The sequence below is a fragment of the Lolium perenne genome, chromosome 3 (assembly GCF_019359855.2).
Source record: "Lolium perenne isolate Kyuss_39 chromosome 3, Kyuss_2.0, whole genome shotgun sequence".
NCBI classification, from domain to species: domain Eukaryota; kingdom Viridiplantae; phylum Streptophyta; class Magnoliopsida; order Poales; family Poaceae; genus Lolium; species Lolium perenne.
The window spans coordinates 238,895,897-238,920,976 of record NC_067246.2 but is presented as its reverse complement, the minus strand read 5'-3'; the positions used below and the strand labels follow the sequence as shown (position 1 = coordinate 238,920,976).

At 47.6% G+C, this 25,080-nt stretch overlaps 3 protein-coding genes and 1 pseudogene across 3 annotated transcripts in view; 2 read left to right on the top strand and 2 right to left on the bottom strand.

The window, feature by feature from the left end:
- Positions 1–4,495: 4,495 nt before the first annotated feature.
- LOC127343891 (GDSL esterase/lipase At4g16230-like) lies at positions 4,496–9,665 on the bottom strand. Its single transcript, XM_051370084.2, has 5 exons — positions 9,366–9,665; positions 9,102–9,293; positions 5,529–5,659; positions 4,927–5,392; positions 4,496–4,848 (listed from the first exon to the last, which is right to left on the bottom strand). Exons 1-5 carry the CDS (start codon positions 9,601–9,603, stop codon positions 4,646–4,648), a joined length of 1,230 nt encoding a protein of 409 aa, XP_051226044.1. The 5' UTR covers positions 9,604–9,665; the 3' UTR covers positions 4,496–4,645.
- Positions 7,575–8,971, top strand: LOC139838555 (uncharacterized; annotated as a pseudogene).
- Positions 9,666–21,185: 11,520 nt separating the features above from the next.
- Positions 21,186–22,179, top strand: LOC127343892 (ethylene-responsive transcription factor 1A). Its single transcript, XM_051370085.2, has one exon. The coding sequence runs from the start codon at positions 21,478–21,480 to the stop codon at positions 21,982–21,984; it is 507 nt and encodes a 168-aa protein (XP_051226045.1). The 5' UTR covers positions 21,186–21,477; the 3' UTR covers positions 21,985–22,179.
- A 694-nt stretch (positions 22,180–22,873) lies between these two features.
- LOC127343893 (probable lipid-A-disaccharide synthase, mitochondrial) overlaps positions 22,874–25,080 on the bottom strand; it is a 7,179-nt gene continuing 4,972 nt past the window's right edge. Inside the window, exons 7-8 of the mRNA XM_051370086.2 lie at positions 24,938–25,080; positions 22,874–23,478 (exon numbers count right to left, since the gene is read on the bottom strand). The exon at positions 24,938–25,080 is cut by the window's right edge and continues 84 nt beyond it. Of these exons, the coding sequence (XP_051226046.1) occupies positions 23,265–23,478; positions 24,938–25,080 (357 nt within the window). The 3' untranslated portion in view covers positions 22,874–23,264. The remainder of the gene's footprint in view (positions 23,479–24,937) is intronic.

Sequence of the window (25,080 nt, the reverse complement as noted above, 5' to 3'; positions counted from 1 at the left end):
TTCTATAAGGACCTGTATTTCTTTTTGCCGCCCAGTAGATTCTATGGACAGAGGTCCCCTCCTCAATTGTTCGAGCTCCTTCTTCAGATTTTCGATGCGTTTCTTCGGCCCTTTCAATTCTGTTCGGTCCCATTCATGGAGACTCATATGAATAGCTTTTGTTCGAGCAGCCAGGGATGGTGCTAAACCGCGTAATTTTGCTATTTCCCATGCTGTCTTTACAACCTCATTGACTGATTCTTCAGATAGCCACCTAGCCTCAAATTTCCTGCTCCCCCTGTGGCTAAACATGCTTGCATCAAAATGTTCCGTATTAACTAGCACCGGTCTATGATCAGAGCGGAAGTGTGCCTCATTACTGACCGATGCGAGCGGGAACAGATTATTCCAGGCCGAGTTACAAACCGCCCGGTCCAATCTTTCTCTAACCTCAGCTCTTCTCCAGGTAAATTTATCACCCGTGTATCCCATGTCATGTAGTTCACATTGCGATAGGCAGGTGCTGAATTCTTGCATCATGCGAGCGGGTCTGGGATTGCCTCCTTCCTTCTCATCCGAGTATAGGATTTCATTGAAGTCTCCTATGACTATCCAGGGAAGCGAGGATCTACTACTCAGATCGCGTAAGCAGCTCCAGGATAAGTGTCTGTCCTCCCACGCAGGTTCACCATAGAACCCCGTGAATCTCCACACAGTGGCATCCAAAGTTTCAAAGACTATATCAATGCAATTAGTCGAGAGATACTCGGAAACCATTTTATTTTCTTCATTCCAGAATAAAACAAGACCTCTAGAACGACCATCACTCTCAACGGAAGACTGAAAATCATAACCTAATCTACGACGGAGACTCTCCGCCCCTTCTTTATTCAGATGCGATTCAGATAAAAATAAAATGTCTGGCCTAAGGTGCTCTCGTAAATCCGAGAGCGAGCGAACTGCCGTGGGTGAATTCGCCGCACGGCAGTTCCATCCGCAGAGTTTCATTGCTCCCGGCAGTACCCCTCGAGAGGGCCTGCCGATCTATCTTCAGTAGTGTCATCATCCCCTTCAGGTGTTGTTTTAGCTCTCTTTTTATCCTGAATCTTCACAGGCGATTCCAGAGTGCTTGGCAGGGCCCTATCTGCCATCTCCACATCATTTTCCTTGCTCCCTGTATCATGAACGACCAGAGCTCCTTTGTTTTCCTCATGCTCCAAAGTACCATCCAGATCAAGGCGCTTACGAGCTGTTTTACTTGGATCATCCCCACTTGGTGAAAGATCACCATGCTCATCATCCGGCTTGTTAAAATCGCGACCGCGTCCAAAACCCCTTCCCGCGCCAGAACCTCTGCTACCACGCGGTGCTGAACCAGTCGATCTTCCTCTACCTCGGCCACGGCGTACAGTGTCCGCAATCATCCAGTCACCAAATTTGTGATCTTCCTCCTTATGAAAACCCGTGCCACACTCCAGGAACTCATGGCCCAATATACCGCAGATTTCACAGAACTTTGGAACTTTTTCATACTTGACAAGGTAGACTTCCCTCGCTCCTCTGCGTATGGTTGATGTGAAACGCGCCAGAGGTTTGTTTACGTCCAACTCAACTCGGACCCGGACAAAGTTGCCACCAGATGCACCAGCAGTGTCGATCTTGATGAACTTGCCAACCCGACCAGCTAGGTTTTCTAGGATCTCCTTCTTCTTCAGGTAGACTTCAGGTATATCATGAATCTGAATCCAGATCGGGAGTTTATCAAGTATCAGGGTTGATGGTTTAGAATATCCATCGTAACCCTGGATCACTATACCCCAATTCCTGAACAGCCATGGACCCTCCTCCACGACTTTCTTCCAATCTCCAAGGCAGTTCAACTGCAGTATGAAGGTGTTGTCGCCGACATCCCGGAACTCCACCTTCTTTGCCAGGCCCCACGCAAATCGCATGGTGTCTTCAAACGCTGCCGCACTGAAATTCTTGTCCGTGAGGACGCGTGCCACAGCAAGGAGTTCAGGTTCCTCATCGATAGAGACCTCCTCCTCAATGATCAGATCGTCAAATTCCTCTTCGCCAATCTGTAGATCGCGCAGGAGAGACGCCACATCCATGGCCTTCCCTCCTCTAGAACCGCTAGGGTTTGAGCCTCCGCTTGACGCCATCGACAGGATGAGGGGAGGGCGTGCGGGTGATCGCCGGCTTAAAGGCCAGCAATCAGACTTCCGATCGGGATCGGATAGGGAACTCGCGTCGGGACCAAAGTCGCCGCCGAGTAGGGGAAACCCTATCTAGGGTAGGTAATTTAGTTGTTCCTAAAGCAAAGTGCGCCAATTCTGAATTTTGAAGAAGGGAAGATTCAGTTCCAGTCCTTTAGGTGATCGTGTGTTAACTGTTTTTAGTCAATCTCATTATTACATAGAAGACTTTATTCATCGAGACCTTTTTACCTATTTTTCATGAGCGTCACAACATGCCAATTCAAGCTAATCTCCTACGGCTCAAGAATCCGATAAAAATGTCTATGGATGTGGGACAGTTCTTGGTCATTGGGCTAGTTACTTTCTTACTAACTAATACAATTTATTTACCACATATTCATTCATATTATTTATTACTCCGTATCATCTTTTCTTGCCGTTGTAGATTTTGGTTCTTCTCCTATATTGATGAGGAAGGATAAGCTAAGATAAGAGCAAATCTTTGATACTTAGGTACTAACAAATGTGTCGTGATTATGCAATTATGCCACCATACTTTATTTTGTGCTTTTCTTATTGTTGTTTAGAGGGGATGAGAAGGTAAATTTTTCATAGATTTCGGGCATTAAGAGCATCCCCAGCCGTTGGGGCTCCCCGGGAGGAAATCTGGTGCTATTTAGCGCCGGATTGGACGAAACTTTGTCCCGGAGAGCGCCGAAGTTCCAGCCGTCTCCCCGGTAGGCACACCCGGGGTTCGCCATTTTTTAGAGAAAAATGTCCCTGGATGACAAATTTCATGCATAATTCGACGAATTTGACCACTTTTGCCAACATTTGGCTTATTTGTATAAATAAACGTTACAATTTAACAAAACAAGACAAGTTTTCAAACAAATCAAATGGAAACTAGTTGGTGTTGCCTCGATGCGTCCATAATTGCTTCACCAGATCATTCTGCAGCTGTTGATGCATTGTGGAGTCTTGAATCTCCTGGCGCATAGCGATGAACGCAGCCCACGATGCCGGCACCTGGTGGTCAGACTGTGCAAGAGGACCCTCTCTGTCATATGGTGCAGCTTGTTCGCTCAGAGGGGCCGGATGCTTCCGCTCATCCTCGATAATCATGTTGTGTAAGCACACACAACAGTTCATCACCTCCCACAGCTGATCTTTCGACCAAGTCAAAGCGGGGAACCGGACTACAACAAATCTCTGCTGCAGGACACCAAATGCACGCTCGACATCCTTTCGGCAAGCTTCTTGTTCCTTGGCAAACTGCTGCTCCTTCGGAAGATCGGGGTTTGAGATAGTCTTCACAAATGTTGCCCAGTTTGGATAGATACCGCCTGCAAGATAGTATCCCTTGTTGTAGTGCCGGCCATTGATCACAAAGTTAACCGGGGGAGCATGACCCTCAACAAGCTTGGAGTAGACCGGCGAGCATTGCAAAACGTTGATGTCGTTGTTGGATCCCGGCATACCAAAGAAGGAGTGCCAAATCCAGAGATCATGGGTAGCCACCGCCTCAAGTATCATAGTGCAGCCTTTTTTGTGACCTTTGTACATTCTCTGCCAGGCAAACAGACAGTTCTTCCATTTCCAATGCATAGAGCATGCAGTACCCCTCCATTCGCTGCTTCGGCTTGCACTTTCGGCGACCTGGTGCCGACCCACCACGGCGACCAATGACAGTCTCGGCGTACAAGCCGGACAGGCAAGCGAGGATGAGCAGGTGCTCCTCGTCTTGGGCGGCGGCAGCCGTTTCTTCTTCAACAAGCTCGGCGAACATCTGCTCCTCCTCCTCGTCGGAGTCCATGTCCGGCCAGGCAGTTGGACGAACACCTGTCGGGCGTGTCGACGAGGAGCGGCGCGAGGGAGCTGCCCGGCGGCGGAAAATAGGCAGATGGTACGACGGGCGGCGGAATATAGGCTGCTAGGTGGAGGAACGGCGGAGTTGGGGCAACCCGCCGGCGGATTGCCGAGGGGTGGTGCCGCCGGCGAGACAGCAAAGGGAGGGGAGGAGGGATTTGCGTTGACAAAGTGGTGGGGTTCGTCTATTCTCTCGCCGAGAGAGCGGGCCTGTCCCCGCTTTTCTCTCGTTCGGAGTCCCCGAGCGCTCCCCGGGGGGGGGGGGGGGGTGGCCTGGGCTCTCCGGACGGATGAAAGGTTTAATCCGGACGAAATCGAGGAGCCGGGGGCGCAACTGGGCCATTTCGTCCATCCGGATGAAAAAAAAAAAGGCGTCCTGGGGACCTCGTCGGGGAGACGGCTGCGAATTATCTCCGGTCACACCTAAATCCTCGGTACATACAACTGGCACATGGCTGACCAAATTATTTCTTCTATAGTGACCATATTAATTATTCATACCCATGAAGAAATTGCACACCAGAGTGGCAAGCTACAATGGGGAACAGTACGTCGACTTGTCTGACTCCGATTAAATAGTTGGTGAGAGAAATTCATCATTTTTCATCAAGTAGTGCTCTGAAGATGACAGGTGCGGTAAACTGGGGTGGACCGTAGAAGAAGGCGGTGGCAACGAGATTAGCCGCGTGCTCCGTAATATAACCATAGTAATCCCAGAACCAGTACTGCGCGGGGTTGTCACAGTGCGGTTGAGAACTGTCGCCGGATTGGCTACACGGGGACTGGGTGTCCTCAAATCCTGCATGTTAACACAAGGCGTTCAGGGCGGCCATGCATTATACTGGTGAAGACTAGCGTTGGATTGGGTAATCCTTACCGTAATTTGATGGATTGGCGAAGACAGTTTCGGTGAAGGTGTACAAGTCGGCAATGGAGTATCGAAGGTCAGGCAGGGTTTTGGCGAGGCCGTCCATGAGGGTTTTGAGTCCGTCGTTGAACTCAGTGGCATGCTTGTTCATGTCCGCGACGTCGTACCCGCCGCCTACGCTTGTGGAGTTCCCAATGAGCCCGACGTTTATCAGCCCAAATCTCCTTGCACCCATGCTGTGCAGGGATTTGATTTTGTCTCCATACAGGGCGAGGAGGTCCCGGACCTCTGTTGGGGTGTACGGGTAAGGTAAGTAATGCGTGAGGTCCACACCGCCGACCTCGATCAAGAAGAAGGATTTAGCAAGGAGGGCCGTCACCGCCTGGGCACCCCCTAGCTTTGCCTCCATTTGGGCTCTTGTTGCCGCGAATTGCTGCAGCTGCTTTGACATCGGAATCGTCAACCACCCATCCAACTGTATACATGAATTCGGTCAGAATGTGTCTAAGTTATCTCTCATAATTTATGATCGACTTCCATAGTACATTTTGTTCTGCCATCTTTATGATCCTTGGATTGGCTGGAGAAAAGAGAATGGCATGCCCACTTACATTAGGGTCCAGGTCCCGAAGCCCAGCGCCTGTGCAGGCATAGTTGATTCCGGTGAAACCCTTGCCAACGTGGATAGGCCTGGGCAGCGTCAGATAAGCTGGGGGGCTCCCCTGGAATCCCATGAACTTTGCTGTATACACGTAGTAATATGGATCGATTGTTAGGAAATAAACCGCGCGTATGTGTGCGTGCGTGGCGTGCGTGTGTCTAGTTCTAGTCGTGTTCGTGTTCAGGTTGGTTCGAGCCGGTTTGTGGCGTCGTAGGGAGCAGGTAGTAAGCGCAGGGTAGGCCAAGGTCTCGCGGATGAGGTAGACTCACGATCGAGAGAAGATGGATCGCGGCGTACGCGCGCCGGAGCGATCGGAAGTTGCTTGGGTACCACGTTGATGAAGTTGCGTGGAAGCTACGTTTCAGCTTGCGTGGGTGCTGCGTTGCTCAGCTATAAAAAGGCTTGTAAGAGCATGTCTAGTAGAGCCCCTAAACCCTCAAACCTCTATAGCAGTTTTACAGGTTGGAAATAGCCATTTTTGTGCATTTTTACAGGTTGAAAAACAGGGGTAAAGAGTAGAACCCCTAAACCCCTAAATAATGCAGTTTGAGGGTTCTAGTCTTTGGCTCAACCCCAACCCCTAAAACTGTCATATGCCATATCACAGATTTCATCACATATCATCATTTCACATATCACAAATATCATCACATTTCACATAAAACAATAAGCATTGTAGTTATTTATTACAACACCAAATAGTACATTCGCGCACATAAAACAATAATCATTCAAATTGTTACAACAATGTTGGACCATACAACAATAATTGTTCGAATCAAATAGAACAAAGGTAAATCATGCGGCACGGCGCTGCCCATCCAAATGCCACTGGTGCTCGACTAGATCATCACGGAGACGACCATGAGTGGCTGCATCTTCAATCTCACGATGTGCTTGAAGAAAAGCTTCTACACGAGAAGGGTTTCTTTCCGGTTGCACACGTGTGCCAACATTGTCATAGAAACAAGGCAAGTTTAACCCCCTCTAGGATCATGTTGTGTAGAATCACACAACACTTCATGATGTCCACCAAGGTTTTCTTGTCCCAAAACCGAGCCGGACCCCGAACTATGGCAAACCTTGCTTGCAAGACACCAAAAGCTCTCTCTATATCCTTGCGGGCTGCCTCTTGTGCCCTTGTGAAATGAGCCTCTTTTCTGGACCAATCCGACGAATCCGACATCGAGTCCATGACAACGTTGTTGTTCATCTCCATCTGCAAAAAAATCAACCATCAATTAGTGCTACAAAATGAAACAAAAAAATGAAACAAAAGAAGAAAAAAAAGAACATACCTGGGCGGAGGAGGCCGGGGCGCGGCGGGAGGAGGCCGGGCGGGCGGAGGCCGGGCGGGCGGGAGGAGGCGGGCGGCCGGGCGGGCGGGAGGAGGCGGGGCGCGGCGGGAGGAGGCCGGGCGGGTGGAGGGCGGGCGGGCGGAGGGCGGGGCGGGCGGAGGCCGGCGCGGTGGAGGCGAGGCGAGGCCGGGCGGGCGGAGGGCGAGGCGGAGGCGGGGCGCGGCGGAGGCGGGGCGGGCGGAGGCGGGCCGGAGGCGGGAGGCGAGGCCGGGCGGGCGGAGGCGAGGCCGGGGCGGGAGGCGAGGCCGGGCGGGCGGAGGCCGGGCGGGCGGGCGGAGGCCGGGCGGGCGCAGCGGCCGAGGGCGGCGGCGGCGGCGGGCTGAGGCGGCGGCGGCGGGGCTGGAGGGCGGCGGCGGCGGCGGGAGGAGGCCGGGAGGAAGAGGGAGGAAGAGGAACGAGCTGAAATGTCCCTCCCGCGCGTGTCGGAGGCGTTTACAGGTCGGGGACGGGTTGGATTGCCCAACCCTCGTTTCTACAGGCCAACAAGGGATTCCCTGTGTCCGACACAGGAATTTTTTCTGATTTTACAGTTTTAGGGGCTCTAGTCTTTGCGATTTTTTCGTCAAAAACTGTAAAAAAGCGGTTATTTTTACAGATTTAGGGGTTTAGGGGCTCTACTAGACATGCTCTAATCTGTCCAGATTTGGTGTGGAGAAATAAAGAGTAAAAAGGGGCTGTACGTGCGGCCGGAAAACAACTCCCGTATTTCTTCTACCTACGTCTTGTGTATGTGCGCGAGATCAATCTGAGAGAGAGCTAGCTAGTCTAGCCCCAACATTTGGTATCAGAGCCACGGCGATGGCGTTGGTTCCGCACGGTGGTGGTGCCGGGGGGAGCGCGATGCCGCTCTTCTGTCCGATACTCACCCGCGACAACTACACCGTCTGGGCGATCAAGGTCGAGGCCAACCTCGACGTGCAGGGCGTCTGGGAGGCGGTGGTTCCGGAAGACTCGACGGTGGCGGTCGATCCGGAGAAGAACAAGAGGGCGAGGGCATACCTGCTCGGCGCGCTCTCGGAGGACATTCTCCTGCAGGTGTCGTCGAAGAAGATGGCGGCGGCGATCTGGGAGTGCCTCAAGGCGCGGTTCGTCGGCGCGGATCGCGTCAAGGCAGCTCGGCTGTCGACGCTCCGCGGCGAGTTCGATCGGCTGATCATGGCGGACGGCGAGGAGCTGGACATCTACGCTGGCAAGATCGGCTGCATGGCCGCCAAGTTTGCAAGCCTCGGCGGGACGCTGAGCGACGCCCAGATGGTGAAGAAGCTGCTCGACACCGTTCCGGACTCGCTGTTCGCGGCGGTGGCCGGCATCGAGCGCTTCGCGACGTCGAGACCATCTCGCCGACGACGTGCTCGGGCGTCTCAAGGCGTTCCAGGAGCGGACGGAGCGGCGCAAGGCGGCTGTTGGCGGAGAGCGACGTGGCGACCAGCTGCTGCTCACGGCCGCTCAATGGGAGGCACGACGCCGTCAGCGCGGCGGTGGCCACGACCACGACGACGACGACGGGAGCAGCGTGGCCTCGGGAGCGAAGGGGCGGCGCGGCAAGTGCTGGAATTGTGGCGTTCGCGGCCACTTCTCCCGTGACTGCCGGCAGCCCAGGAAGGAGAAGGCGCTCCTCGCAGACGTGGAGGACCATCCGTGTCTCCTGTAGGTCGCGGTTTAGGGGGAGATTGTTAGGAAATAAACCGCGCGTATGTGTGCGTGCGTGGCGTGCGTGTGTCTAGTTCTAGTCGTGTTCGTGTTCAGGTTGGTTCGAGCCGGTTTGTGGCGTCGTAGGGAGCAGGTAGTAAGCGCAGGGTAGGCCAAGGTCTCGCGGATGAGGTAGACTCACGATCGAGAGAAGATGGATCGCGGCGTACGCGCGCCGGAGCGATCGGAAGTTGCTTGGGTACCACGTTGATGAAGTTGCGTGGAAGCTACGTTTCAGCTTGCGTGGGTGCTGCGTTGCTCAGCTATAAAAAGGCTTGTAATCTGTCCAGATTTGGTGTGGAGAAATAAAGAGTAAAAAGGGGCTGTACGTGCGGCCGGAAAACAACTCCCGTATTTCTTCTACCTACGTCTTGTGTATGTGCGCGAGATCAATCTGAGAGAGAGCTAGCTAGTCTAGCCCCAACATCGATCAGTTTTCATCACTTCATGAACAGCTAAGATACTGGCAGATATACCGATGAATTGAGCTATGTTTTCTCCATCCGTCATGACCCACTGAGAATCTAACGTCTGTTGCTCGTCATGTGGTACGTCGTAGTCGCCCGAAGCCAGAACGTTGCCATTGCCGATATCCAGGTTTCCGTCACCAAATATGAAGATCGCAGCCGGCCGCACCGGCTTCTTCGCTCGGCGTACTTGGTCGGGTCCTACAGCAATTAGGCAGAACATTTCAATCATGCAATCATGCCACGTGAGAGTAGGAAAACATCCATACTTACGGCAGAATGTCCGGCAGCCGGGGCAGAAAACGAGACACTGCTGGGGGCAGCTGGCCGGGCAAGTGCCTGTGCACGACGGCCGCTTTCCATCTTTGTCCTTGCACGCGACGTTGCTGCCAACAGCGGGTGCCGATGGCGCACTGTAATTGCTCGACGATGCTGGTGGATTGACATTTCCAGCACATGCCAGGGTCGCGAGAACGCACCAGAGGCTCGCCCTGAGCACACCAGAGGCCATGGATGGCTGCTCACTGATGGAAGCTAATCAGGTTTGCATGTGACTGTGACCTTGAGGGTATGATTGGCTTTGGATAGATGTTGCAACCTACGAACTCAGTGTCTTTTATAGAGACAGGTTATAGGTAGAGAGCTTTCTTCTTTCTCTTTTTAAAAATGGGGAGAATCTTCACTAATGGGTAATGGCGCGCGTTGACTTAGAGTGCTTCACCAGCATTGCAGCTAACTTTCCTGACCAACGAAGCTAACAAGGTATCACTTCAAAGTGAGATATAGGAAGACTATGTGAAACTAGGATTCATTAATAAGACCAGAAATTGTGGAAGACCGAATGCAGAGCATGTTAGTCCCAACTAACAATTGAACCCATTGGCCATAAGGACTACTGAATGATCAGCATTGCAGCTAACTTTTCTGATCAATGAAGTTAACAAGGTATCGCTTCGAAGTGAGACTATTTATAGGAAGACTATTGTGCAACTTTGATTCATTAATAGGGACTAGAAATTGTAGAAGACCGAATGCAAAGCATGTTACCTAGTCCAGAGCTAGCAATTGAACCCAAAAGGACGGGATCTAAACAAAAAATTGCTACGATAATGGAGGTGGGATGTATACGGTTGGAAATTTCCAAGATCAAGTGGCTTTGACTTTCTTGCATCCTAGACTTAATCCTAACGTATCCTTCGTAACCTAGCTTGAGAACTTGCGGTATGGGATGTGATGAATTTTGTTTAGTCTAAATCCATTGTATCGATATTATGATAAAACCCCAGTTACCCTTATTGGTATTCGAACCAAAAAAAAAAGAACAATCTTTTCTATCTCCTTTGTTTAGATTAACTTAGTTGTCATAATCATTAGATATGCTACTTGTAAATGATAGCCTGAACAACTGTGCGTCATCATTTTTACAAACTATAAAACTTCCTACCTAGTCAAACATCTAACTGTTATGTCCAGGTCATGCCAATATGTTGTATCAGTGTGCGTCATGTTAAGACATCCCAGACTACCCCAGTTTATTCCTAGTCCGTTGCTTCCGGTTAGACAAGGAAGATTTACCCTTCAGTTAGTCATTTGCTGCTATTTGCTGCCTGTTTGCAACCTGTGTTGGTTGTCCCCACTGGCCCTGGCAAGGCATTATATTTGTATGACTATGCAGACTAAGCAGGCTTATCAGATGTTTACCTTGTTTCCAAATGTTAGACCTCAATGTTAATTGCATGAGTTGGAACCCGTGAGGTCTGAATTGCTCGAAACGTCGCGATGTTGTCTGCGACCTTGTGGCCTCCACTTCCTGTCAAATTGTTTGCTTGCAAGAGACAAAGCTTCGAGCTGTTGATGCATTTACTGCTGCCCACCTGGGAGGACATAGACTAAAGCAGTTTGCACAAAGACCTGCTAATGGCACTAGAGGAGGTATCTTAATTCTTTGGGATGACACTAGACTGCATGCGACTGACATTGACGTCGGTACTTTTACCCTCTCAGCCATGATGGTCATTGTTGGCACAAACATTTCCTTCAAGCTCACCACTGTATATGGGCCGACTCGTTCAAACCTCAAGGACGCCTTCTTTGCGGAGCTGGTGGCCGCTAAACCACCAACCGGAACAAGATGGTTAGTTAATGGCGATTTCAACCAAATTTATCGTGCTAGAGATAAAAATAGAGCCAACTCCAACCGTAGTCGAATTGTGAGACTCCGCAACGCGCTAAACACTTGTGACCTCAAGGAGATACATCTTCAAAACCGCAAATTCACATGGAGCAACGAACGACATGACCCTACTATGAGCAAGCTTGATGCCTTCTTTTGCAATGAAGATTGGGATGTCACTTTCTCCAACCACATATTACACGCCCTCTCATTGTCATTATCCGATCATTGCCCTCTCCTTCTTGCAAATGAAAGTGGCCCTAAAAAGCCAAAATCCTTCCGCTTCGAAAACTTTTGGATAAAAATGCCGGGATTTGCGGAGGTTGTCAATGGAGCTTGGAATGATAATACCAATCATGTCGAACCGTGTCAACGCCTTTTTCACAAACTAAAGAACACCGGGAAGAATTTGAGGAAGTGGAGCAAAGGGCTTTTCTCCAAAGCTAAGGTTGAGTTTCAAATGGTGTTGGAGGTCATCCTCCAACTTGATATGACGCAAGAAAATAGATTTCTCTCCAATGAAGAAAGAGAGCTTAGATCAAGATTGAAGAAGAGAGTCATAGGGTTGGCGGCCCTAGAGAGATCAAGAAAGAGACAAGCCTCAAGGATAACAACGTTAAAAGAGGGGGATGCAAACACTAGATTTTTCCATCTACGTGTCAATGCACGAAGACAGAAGAATCACATTCTACGCCTCAAGCACAATAATGGGTGGGTCACGGAGCATAACCAAAAGAAGAGCATCATACACAACCACTTTAAAAACATAATCAAAAGGGGCCCTCCGTGATCTAAAAACTTCAATTGGACAACGATTCCTTCCACACAGTGTGACTTATCACTCCTTAGTGGGGAGTTCACGGAGGAGGAAGTCAAAGCCGCGGTGGATGGGACCGCTTGTGATAAAGCCCCGGGCCCGGATGGCTTTACGGGGGCTTTTTTAAAGCTTGTCTCCTCTCCTCTTTGTGTTGGCCATTGATCCACTTCATCACATTCTCCGGAAGGCCACCGAACAAGGGCATCTCCATAAGTTGAGGGGGAGGGCTCCCACGGTCCGCACCTCTCTTTATGCCGATGACGCCGCTATTTTCATGGTTCCCAACAAGGATGACATCAACTACCTTTCTACCACCTTGCAACACTTTGGGGATGTAACCGGTCTTGTCACTAATTGCACAAAAAGTCAAGTGGCGGTGATTAGATGTACGAAGCTTGATCTTAATGACATCCTTCAAGCCTTTCCGGCTTCCCGTACAAGCTTTCCAATGAAGTACCTCGGACTTCCTCTTTCGGTCACTAGGTTAAAAAGGATACACTTCCAACCGTTAGAAGATAAAGTGGCCGCCAAGCTCTTGCCATGGATTGGGAAACATGTCACCATGGCTGGCCGGTCCACCCTTGTTAAGTCCGTCCTCACTAGCATTGCCATCTACTACATTACCGTCCTCAATGTTCCCCTTGAGGTGCTCATGAAAATTGATAGCATTCGAAGAGTCTTTCTTTGGGCGGCAAGTGATAAAGTCACCGGAGGAAAATGCAAAGTTAGTTGGGATATGGTGTGTAAGCCCAAGGAATATGGAGGTCTTGGGATTCTAAACCTTGCTAAATTCGCTTCGGCTCTTCGCATGAGATGGCTTTGGCATGAATGGAGTGATGAGGCAAGACCGTGGGTTGGCATTGGAAACCCATGCAACAACCAAGATAAAGAGCTATTCGCCGCGGCGACAAAGATCTCCATTGGAAATGGAAAGAAGGCAATTTTTTGGGAGGACACTTGGCTTGATGGGAAAAGACCGAAATACATCGCACCCCTCGTCTACAAAATATCACAAGGAAAAAGGTGTTCCGTTAGCAAGGCTTTGGATGCCAATTTTTGGATCTCTAAGATCAACACCAATGATGGTCTAACACTTGAGCACATCACGCAATTTGCAACCCTTTTGGAAATGATTCAACCGGTGCAATTGAACTCCAACACCTCGGATTCCATCTCTTGGAAGCTCACCAATAGTGGATGCTACTCCTCCAAATCGGCATACAGTATGCAATTCTTGGGTCACACAAAATCATCTTTTCCTTCCCTTGTTTGGAAACCTTGGGCTCCACCTAAATGCAAAACATTCGCGTGGTTGATTATCCAAAATAGAGTTTGGACGGCGGATAGGCTCCAAAAGAGGGGATGGCCAAATTGTGGAAGGTGCAAGCTTTGCAACCAAGTTCATGAATCCGCCTCCCACTTGCTCTTCAAGTGTCGTTTCACCATTGGAGTTTGGTCAAGTGTGATAAGTTGGCTAGGGCTACATGATGTTGACCCAAGTGCTTGGCATTCTAGAGGAAATGTCAAAGAATGGTAGACGGAGGAGATCCATAAGCAAAGGCAAGGTAGAAAGGCCATGACTTCTCTTGCTATGTTGATATCATGGGAAATATGGAAGGAGCGAAATGCACGTGTTTTCTGAAACAAAGCTTCCACCACGAACATGGTAATAACAAAGATCAAAGATGAGGTTGCTACGTGGAGTATGGCGGGAGCGAAAGCATTGAGTAATGTAATACCGCGAGAGTAGGTGTTACGTTTTTTGGCTTGGCCTTTTGGCCAAGTATGGGAATGTAAAACTCTAAAACTTCTTCTTTATCAATGAAAATGGCAAGTCTTTTGCCTTGTTTCAAAAAAAAAAAAATCTAACTGATAAATCTAAAGTATGGTATGTCCCTGATTTTCAAAAAGGGGGGTTTTAATTGATTTTTGGATTTTAAAAGTTAAATGTGTAGATCACCATATGTGTTATGCACTTTTGGACAAAAGAAGTACCTGTAAGCAATAAGTATGGTGATTCTACAACCCAATTAAGTTGTCACTCACACACAGTTTTGGAAATAATCCATAAAAATAGAGACAAAGATATTTAAAAAAATGGGTATAATATATGAGCATGGATTTCTCTTCTGTTTTTCTAAGCACAAGTAAAAAGCGAAATGCATTTTTTTTATTTTTAATCATATGAATCTCAGTAGAAGTTAATATCAATTTGAGTGAAATATTTTCTGATTCAGGATATGATTCTACACAATTGGCTGTTTTCTCATATGCAACACAGAGGATCATCACTGTGTAAGAAACAAAGTGGAAATATCAATATATGGCAAACAAAGTTTTCTCTTGCATTACTGAAACCGAAACAAGATGCCTTAATCTTTGCAGTGATTCTTAGTAATTCTTTGAACGAAAATTAGTTATGTGATAGTATATCTCTGTCAATAGAGTTGCATATAACTGGCATAATATTTCAGCTCTTAAGTGTAAAGGGTTTTTTTTTTTGAAACCGGAAAGACCTTCCATTACTCAACTGGCTCAGCGAGATCGCTGGCTACACGAACTTGTGCAAATGCTGGTGCATGGCGCGGCCATAAGATATGTACTATTACAATGAAAAAATTACAAAAAAATGTAAGCAAATAGTCTTATAAAAAAGTGGTTAAACAACAATTATTTTGCTATAGGTTGGTTTACAATAAAAATTGACACAATTACAATAAAAATCAAAAGCTATAACAACAAAAACATGTGTTCGTGGCTGTGAAAAATTGGTTAGAAATAAAACATTATATATATATCCAATTACAACAAAAATTAACAACTATTTTTACCAAAAAATATTAGCGATTACAACAAAATAATTTATGGCAAACGTCCAGGTAAACATTACAACATCTCTGCCATGCTTTCTCTATAACTTTTATACGTAATTGTTACAAAACTAACGAATATATACACCATCTCTACGAAAAAAAAGTGTCTATGACTAAAACAATTACACCAAAAATCACAAATAATTACAATAAAAAAGTCATGCGTTTACAACATATCAAGAAACACACATTTTCATAACATATCACTTAGAAAAATCTTACAAAGATATGTCGTGTGAGTTTACAACAAATTTTTATCTAATTGTTACAATTTAGAAAACAACACTGTAGATTTTTTAAGAAAAAGCAACACTCCAGTTTTTGGCGGAAAACCAGACCCATATAGGACCGCGTGGGAGCGAGCGAGGACGACCCAAGCAAATAAAGTTTAGAAAAATGGGTTCCTTAATCTCCTTGATGAGCACACCGCTCGGACCCAATTACCATTGTTGCTATTTATCGCCTGGACCAGCGTTTGTGAGTCAGACTCTAGTTGGATACTTGAAATGCCCCAGATCTGAACGATCTGCAATGCTTGGCTGACAGCTTCGGCTTCTGACTGAAAAGCATCCTGGACATGATCCAATCTGCCCGATGAAACCCCAACAGCTTCGCCTGTAGAGTCTCGGACAACAAAACCCCAACCACCCTTTTCAGATCGACTATCAAAACAGCCATTTGTATTGATTTTTAGCACATCTCCTTCTGGGACTGACCACTTAACAATTGTCCTGGCTTTTTGCACACTGTTCTTCACAAACAAATCCTCATATTCCTCTGCAAGCCGATTCACCTGAGCCACCACTCGCTGAGTGTTGCATGTTTCTTCCCTGGTATTAGCTTTGTTTCTTGCCTTCCACCACGACCAGAGGATGCCGATGCATTTGATTTTAACCTTTGTTTCCTGTTGCATTATAGTAGAGATAATCTGTCCGCTCCATCACACGCTAGCAATTTCTCCCTCTCTTCATTCAAATTCAGTTTCATCCACACCTTATGGACTTCCTGGCATCGAAAGAACAGATGGCACCCATCCCCATTCAGCCGTTTGCACACTGGGCATAGAGGATCAGCATCAAGACCTCTCCGCTAAATGAGGCTTTTTACGGTACATTTTACTAGTGTTAGGAGAGAGTAGTATTGACTTGTCTATGCGCAAGCTTATTTGAGGCAGGGTACAACGGCTGTATGGAAGTAAATCGTGTGTTTCGGTTGTGCTTTTGCCAGCGCGTTTCCCATTGTATCGTTGGCCTCCATGGGAATTGATTTGGCAAGAGGAACTTAAGCGAGACGTCGGGCTAGTCAAAAAATAGGTCTCGATCGCAGTCTAGCGACGCAAACTGATCGAGGTGCAAACACATCCTGAATTTACGTCAGGAATGCGTATGTGCGTGGACGCTGCAAGGTTAGCTGGCATGTGCACCTAGCTAGTATCCAGGCTTGATAATATTGATTGGCTAAAAGGACCTTCTTTATAAAGATGGTTAGACGAGTTAACCTAAACTACGACGACCGTGCCTACTCGCCATCGCATGGTCTACTATGGCCGAGGCTACTCACAGTCGCGTGGCCTACTGACCGCCGGCCTGCCCTGACGACCCGGCGCCGTCGGAGCTCCTCGAGAGACGCCCGCTCGCCTTCCAACGTGACGACCAAGCGCGTCACCGCCTCCCCCGTGCCCTCCTGGTAAGGCCCGTAGAGCTCGTTCTCGCAGGCGTAGGCGGTGATCTGCTCCACCTCGAACGCAACGAGTGTGTCGAGATGCGCTTCTCTCCGGATCTTCCGCATAGCGTGCGCAAGCCATGGCAGTGATGCGCCTCCAAGTTCTTTCGTGGTCGTCCTTGGCTTGTAGATAAGGTTTGCATAGCCGTCGTTGGCATGGGCATTATATAGTCACGACAGAGCGGAAACTAGCGAAACGCCGACCGAACGCACCAAACGCTCGGAATCCCGTAGGAACCTACTATCCTCGCGCGTGAACGAGTAATCGGCATTAAAAAAGCTTGATAGTTCTTTTTTAAAAAAAAGCATCAGGCCACTGGGACACCCCAAATGTAAACGGTCACTTGGGCCATCTCGACCGTTTTCCACGTCCTTTAGGCATTTGATGTCCCTTTTTGTCAATAGAGAAAACCACTTGGTGGTTGATTTGGTCTACGTCCACCGGCGTCCGATTGGAGAAGATGGATTTCTGGTGCAGTCTTGTGGTGTTTTGGTCCGTAGTTATACAAAAATAGATCAGTGTAGTGGGACTTTTATTTTCTGTAATTCTTGTGTATATACCCATATTGTTGTTGTGGCACTGTATTGTTGCAGCTAGATGTAATTGGTATCTTCACAATATTAAAATATATTGTTTATCTAAAAATTATGCAGTTAATAAGAACAAAAGAACTATAAAAAACTAATCAAAGGATTTGGATTAAACTCTCCTACTAATTTCCACAACTAACCAAACGTTGGAGCGGGACTTCCCCCTTAACATGCGGGAGGAACTCCACAAAAAAAAAGGAAAAAAAAAAAGAACATGTGGAACGAGTAGTGTTTTTGAAAAATACTACTGGTCCATTCACTAGCATTTGGAAATCCGAGCCCTTGGATAGACTTAGACGGACGGTTCATATGACCTCCCGCTTAATACTCCAGTTCACTGGCAAACTATTATGTGCATGGTTCGTGGTGGTCTCACCCTCATAATTGTTACCTCTGATTCTCAACTATTGCCTGTGCAATTTGTAAGCCGATTTGGCTGCAAAAGGCCAATATCAGATGAGCATCCACTGGCCAAAAATTGTCATGCACTAGTGCAGTCTCCCATTAACCAGTGGTCTCAATCAGCTCTACCACCTTCGACAAAATTTAATTGCCTTTTTCTGGTAATTGGTGATCTATCCCATTTCCTCGGTAACCAGGGGTCTCTCCAGCAGTCAATAGATACACCATCACCAACACGTTTAATCACCCCTTCCCTGAGTAACTCCACTCCTCTCAGTATACTTTTCCATGTATATGACATACCGCTTCTAGGTTGAGCATGCAGCACCAAAGCATCAGGATAATATCTAGCCTTCAATACTCTCACACACAAGGAATCAGGTTCGGTCAGCAGTCTCCATCCCTGTTTCGCAAGCATTGCCATGTTGAAAGAATGCAAATCCTTATACCCAGCCCACCATCTTTTTTCATCAGCATCACAGTTTCCCAATTTATCTAGTGCATTTTGTTTTCGTTCTGCATAAAGGACCACCAATATCTACATATCATGGCACTTATCTGATCACAAAGGCCCTTTGTAATGTCAAAACATGCCATTGCAAACATAGGGATAGCTTGGGCACATACTTTGACTAATACTTCTTTACCCGCTTTAGACAACATCCTCTCCTATGAGCATGTTTTTTAAAACACATATAAAAAGGAAAGTGTTTTTTAAATTTCAATCATATGAATCCCTATAGAAGTTGATATGAATTTGAGTGAAATATGTTCTGAATAAAGCTATAATTCTACAGAATTGGTTGTATTCTCGTATACAACACAAAGAATCATCATTGGGTAAGCTGAGAAAGTGCGAATAAGGACATATGGTAAAAGAAATTTTCTATATCATTCCCCAAGCTGAAACGCCTTCATCTTTCTAGTGATTTTCATTAATTCTTCACCTGAAAAAAAGTTATGTGTTAGTATATCTCTATCAACAGAGTTGCACAGAACCAAGAATAAGATTTCAGCATTTATGGGCATTTTAAACATGTGAGTGTACGTATGAAATCATTTTTATCATGTTGTCTTTTCAAGGTTTTTTTTGCGAAATCAAATCATAAGTGCTAAAATCTTCTATATATATTGCATATTTATCACGTTGATGTCATAATAAATCGATTGATTTGCCTTCTGCAACTGTTTATTTGGAGTTGTCTTGTGTACCAACGTGACAGAGGCCATCGACATCGCAGTAGCCAACGGCGCCATGATGGAGTGGTTCGGGAAAATTTTGTCTAGTCGATGTTGTCACCACCACTAGCGAAGCGCCGTCGTGTTGAGCCTACACAATGGGGGAGAACCTAGAACTCCATCTTGTAGATTGGGGTCGCCCCATACTCCAATACCGCCAGATTTAACGAAGGATGAGGGGTTGTGGCTTGGCGTGCCTAGAAAATTGCCTCCCTAGGGTTAAATCCAAATTCCAGCAGTAGATAAATAATTGCAAATTTTTGTGTGTATGAGACTAGAATGAATAACTTCAAAATAGCTGACATAATTTTTTATTTTTCCTGATCAGAAAAATATATGAAAAAAAGGAGGTAGATTTTTTTGGGGGGGATTTATGGTTAAATAAGAAAAGGAAGAAAACAGGGGTAGACATTGTTCAGTTGCTCTTGGATTCACGCGTGTCTCATCAGATTGATTTCATAGCGGTTCCATACTTCCCTAGAGGTGGAACTTCTAAAGTCAATGTGACGTGTTAAGTCAAACTTACACACTCTTATGTTTAGATTGTTGCAGAAATAGTTTTGCTAGTCATCGTGATGTTTGATTTTCTTTAAGATACCACTCACCTAAAATTAAGCGCCACTAACTAAATTTGCACTCATTAAAAGCGTGCAATTTTAGTAGGATGTTGTGCCATTTTATTTTGTAGTGTATAGTGAGGTTGGGACGAGATGTTTAGATGTTGATATGGAGACTTGAAAAAATTGCCTAGACTTCAATAACAAGGCGGTCAAAAACTCCTAATTTTAGATCGCATCCACTCCAACCTGAGATGGAAATTCGTCATCTTGAGAGGCCAAGCGTCTCAGCGAGAAACGGTGGAACACTGGAACCGGAAAGAATACCCGGCCCCGAAGTCAAAATTCAGCACACACCAGGCAACAAGAGGCGGTGTGGCGTGGTCAACTGTGCATGGATGCTTGTCCTGACCGGCCGTGGAGGCGAGGGGGAAAAGCAACGTGTCTTCTCTCTTTCTTCATCGACAAGGTGGTGGCTCGAGGTGGTGTTGTCACTGGATGTTGCCTTTCCCCTCCGTTTCGGTAGCCGTGGTGGCGACCAAGACGTGGAGGAGGCAGGACCTAGAGGCAGCAGAGAAGACGACGAAGCTTCTCCCGCGGAGATTCCCAAGCGACGGCATCCGCTGCCGCTGCTACTTTCGGCCGACGGGGGCGCTCCGCTCTTGCTAAGTTGCTACTCAGAGGATTCTGCTTCCTCCATTGTCGGAGGATCTCCTGCCTTCAGCACGGCACACATCACCGCCTCCTCACCAAGTGGTTTCGTCCCCGAAGTGGAGAAGGTGGCCGTCGCTGCAAGGTCAACAATGGCATCGGCAGAGAAGGACTTGATCGCGTTTCCAGATTTTCCACGAGGTCCTTTTAGAAAAATCAAGGATTGTTTTGTAAAAAAAAATTATTCTGAGTCCTGCTTGTACTTGTAACCTGCCGAGTTAATGAAGCTTCGGGTCCTCTGGACCCTTCTTCTGTTAAAAAAAAGTCCACCACCACGAGTATTCAAAAACAGACGATTGGACGAACAGTTGCCATGTCCCTCGGAGAAGAGCACGAGTTCTCGAAGGGAGCAACACCAGTTCACGACCGCGGCCCATTCCGAACATTCTACTACCGGGCCGGGCGATAGACGTCGCTCCTTCTCGTTATCACTCACTGCTTCGACGATCGATGATTTGGATCAAGGGAAATCTCGTTCAGAAAGGTCATCTCCAATGGCGCGACGTAATCGGATCAAAAGCATTCATTTGCGTATGTGTGGTAAAAAATCCGCGGCTAGACACAAAATGACCAATGGTGCAGGTAGGCCCATGTGCTCTATTCCCTAATTAATACATGGCAGAATCCTTGCGGTTAAAAAATGCGTCTCTACCGCTGAAAAAATGGTAGACGCATGCGGACAAGTGTAAACGGACATAAATTTTATCCAAAATATGTGGCCATGTTGAAAATACCCAAAATAGATCAGAAAATCCAGCAAGACAATAACTGCGAATGAGAACCTGCCAAATCCAACCACGCCTCTGCCTCTGCTGGTTTTTACTGTACTACCTCCGTTTCAAGGAATAAGGCGCCCTCGTTTTACGAGCTTTTTGTTTGACCAAGAATTATTTCAAATAGATAAAGATTATTTATATGAAATTAACATCATTAAGAAGTGATTTTCAATACGAATCCAACGATACTAATTACATATAATATAATCAAAATTTTGTTGCTCAATTTTTATGGTCAAAGTTCGTCTTGGGATGCGCGTGCGCCTTATTCCTTAAAACTTGGCAGCTCACTTTCCAACGTTTCTCTTGGCCCTCGTGTGCGCTTTGCCTTTCTTCCTCCCCAAGAATTGAGGCCCTGTGCTGTGGCCTACAAACAGCCCACGCGGTCCTCGCTCCGTCAGCGCTCCAAGAGAAAACCAGAGTGTCTTGCCGGGGAAGCCTTCTCCGTGCTAAATATCGCACTACCCGCCCCGGGCGTACGTACCAAGCCACCCTCCATCCCCACACCTGCAAAAATCAGAGAGATGTTTCACTCGCTCGGCGCCGACCACCTTGCCACGCCCACGCCCACCTCCGCCGCTGCCGTCGCGGGCGCGGGCATGGACGTGACGCTCGCCTACCTCCCGCTCAACGAGAACGACTCCCTCGACATGCTCCTCTACGACGTCCTCCGCGAGGCCTCCGCCATGGCCGCCGCACCCGCGCCCTCCTCGTCTCCCCCGCCCAAGTTGCCAGCGGAGGCCGTCGCCGCTGATGATGATCTCGCCGCCACGATCGCCGCCAAGGGCGGCACGGCCGCGGCGGAGCGGCACTACCGCGGGGTGAGGCGGCGGCCGTGGGGCAAGTACGCGGCGGAGATCCGGGACCCGTCGCGGAACGGCGCGCGCATCTGGCTCGGCACCTTCGGCACCGCCGAGGAGGCCGCCGCCGCGTACGACGCCGCCGCGCTCCGCTTCCGGGGCTCCAGGGCGCTGCTCAACTTCCCGCCCGCCCTCGCCGCGGACGCGCACCGTGGCCGCGCGGCGAACTAGCCAGAGACACGAGCGGTGGGGGCGAGGCGAATCGACGCTCCATGCCACCCCGTGCGCGCGCGCGCGTTCGCCCGCCGGCCGTTTCCTTAATTAGCTGTGTTTGCCGCCGGTTCGCTTTCTTAGTTTTAAGTGCATCATCAGCCCATCAGGACGTACATTGAGCTCCCTAATCGCAACGGTGCGAGTTTATGCTTCGGTGTTGTGTGTGACGTATCTACGAATATCGTCAACTGTACAGTAATGAGCATTCTAGACTGATGTGAAATTCCCCAAAGTTCGAAAGGCCACAAAAGTTCTGGATAGACCGTTCACCGTTCATCCAGAACAGTTCCTAGTGAAGGAATCGATGAAGACGTACCCATGACATGGCGACGAATATCCTTCATAAAAGCATTCATTTCGAAAAACAAACATTTTGACATTACTTTCCATGGAAGATTCGCCCATCTCGTGGCCCACAGTCTACGTGAGCTCAGCCGTGACATCCATGTTTTACGTTGCTGGCCCAGGATCCTCTACGGACAGAGTTTCCTCTAGCTGCTCTACGCCTCTATGGACAGAGTTGACGCGGTACATTACACTACGAGTAATGCTACATCTACGGATATTTTCTACGGAAATCAGCTTACGGAAACACGTGGTAATCAGCGGGAGGGGTCACGCGCCTAAAATCAAGGAGGGCTAGCGAAGTACACCAATCAACTTTCTCCACGTCTGTCCGTAAGGGTCTTCCGTAAGCAGGATTCCGTAAGTCCAGCATTACCGTTACACTACCCACTACCCAGGATGCACTTCATCAGTTACAAACATCACAAAACCTCCATAAAGAGGTGCAGTAGTAATGAAATCGTCAAAATGGTCAGATTCAGACTTGTAGAGTCGCAGATGCTGAATAAATACATAATAGATATATCGCGTTTACTTTGTTCCCCGACATTATAGGCACGGAATTCTCTTTCACCAAACATTCAAACTGAATGACTTAAGACACACCAGGAGACATCTGTTTCCAGTTTCTACAGTGATAGTGCGATGCTGACCTGACCCGCTCAGCACGGGAAGATTTACCTAAACATTTGCTTAACTACTTTGCTCCTCCAATTGTGGACCAACCATACATTGAGCCAATAGAATCCGTCAAAAACCTACTTTCAATGCAGACGATAGAAAGAGAAGAGAATGCATCCGACAGCGACCACCCTGCCAGGTGAAACATATTTATCTGACACTAAGAAAGTCCACTCACAGACGAGACATTTATCCACCACTGAGAAGTCCGCTCAATTCTGCACCATCCGTCGATTCTTGTCAATATAAAGCACTGTTAACGCCGCAATCATGCTGGGGGAGTAGACATTTGGTGATAAGCTCAAGTCGCCCAGCTCCTCCGCAAATAAATTTCCTCTTTGCTCGATTGGTTCGTAGAGAACCTGGAGCACTCGTTCAGCTGATCCAACTTGCAGCTGACGGACTTCATCGTCAAATATTACCTCGCTGGCCGATCAAAATGAGATAGCATACGATGAGGTCCAATTCAGAATGTAAAATGCCAAAGGAGTATTGCTAAAAAGTCAAAACAAATATAGCACACCCTCAAGAAAAGCAACAGAAACCAGTTTAGCAATAAACTAACAAGACTTCGGCACATGAATTTATCGTATTGCCCCACCTACCGTCCTATCGATACCATCCTTGAATTACTGTAATCATGTATGAAATCTGATCAGTTGTTGGCATTCTGTTAGGTCTAACACTTCCAAACTACAAGTATACCGGTAGTATACAGCAAAACAGTGAATGTATGTGTCTCATGTGGGGTGGAAGTGGAACATGAACATCCACCGGGCACGACTTTGAGTGAGAAACTGATAAACATACCACAGGCGCAAAAACAGGAAGACACTCGCCTCCGTTAGGGTTTTCAGACCATGGGTAACTAGGAAAATGTGTAATCCCTACTTAAATATGGTTGAGCACGTGAACTAAATGAGCTCAGTAAACATATCCTACTGGCTGCCATCAACCAAGAACTAACGGATGTGCATTTGTCTTACGTGTACAAGCAATACTGTGCCCACAGAGTTATATTGCCTAAACAAGCTGGTACCCGCTAGAGCTTGGAGTGACGTAATCAGGATGTGGTGAATTTTTGACAAAAAAGACCACCTACGCGAGTGAATTGTCAAAAAGGACCACCTTCAAAAATTATTGTCAAAAAGGACCACCTGCGTCGTGGCGGCACGCGTGCCAGGTGACACATGTCGCCTGCCGCCACAGCCGGAGGCGGCAGGGCCTGCCGCCACAGCCAAGGGCGGCATGTTCATATTGTGCTGATATATGAATAGTAGCCCGTTTTGATTTTTTTAAAAATATCTCAAAAAATTCGAAAAAAATACCTACATGTAGCTAACTCTATGCACTACAATCGTGCAAAAATTCACTGTAAAATACGTTGTATTTTGGGCTCAACAAAAAAGACAAATTCAACAAATTTTGTTCTAACGTGCACTGTTCATCATCGATCAGGACACTATTCATTGATCATTGTGGACATGCCGCCGGGGGCAACGGCGGCACGCCCTGCCGCCTCCGGCTGTGGCAGCAGGCAACACGTGTCGCCTGGCACGCGTGCCACCACGACGCAGGTGGTCCTTTTTGACAATAATTTTCGGAGGTGGTCCTTTTTGACAATTCACTCACGCAGGTGGTCTGTTTTGTCAAAAATTCGGATGTGGTATGGCTGCAGCACCAGCTTTTGAACTGTTAGAACTTCTTGTTCAGTTATCTACAAAATATCTAGTCAGTACTGCATCTTTAGGCTAATTAGAATGTTCTCAGCAAGTTCAGTAGCTCGAATAAAAAATTAATTGGGGCTTAGTCGAGAATGTCCAACATAACTAGAAGCTCCAGTTGTACTACTGAAAGAAAAAGGTATAGATTAGACAGAAGTTACCTTAGTTTTGCAGCTAGTTTTTTATCTGTACAAGCTCGAAAAAGGATCTCAGGTACAACCGGAGAGTTCAAAAGAATGTTGGGCAGAGAAATAAAGTTAATCTTCTTCCTCAGGTGGATGAAGCACTCAGTGATGAAATGAGC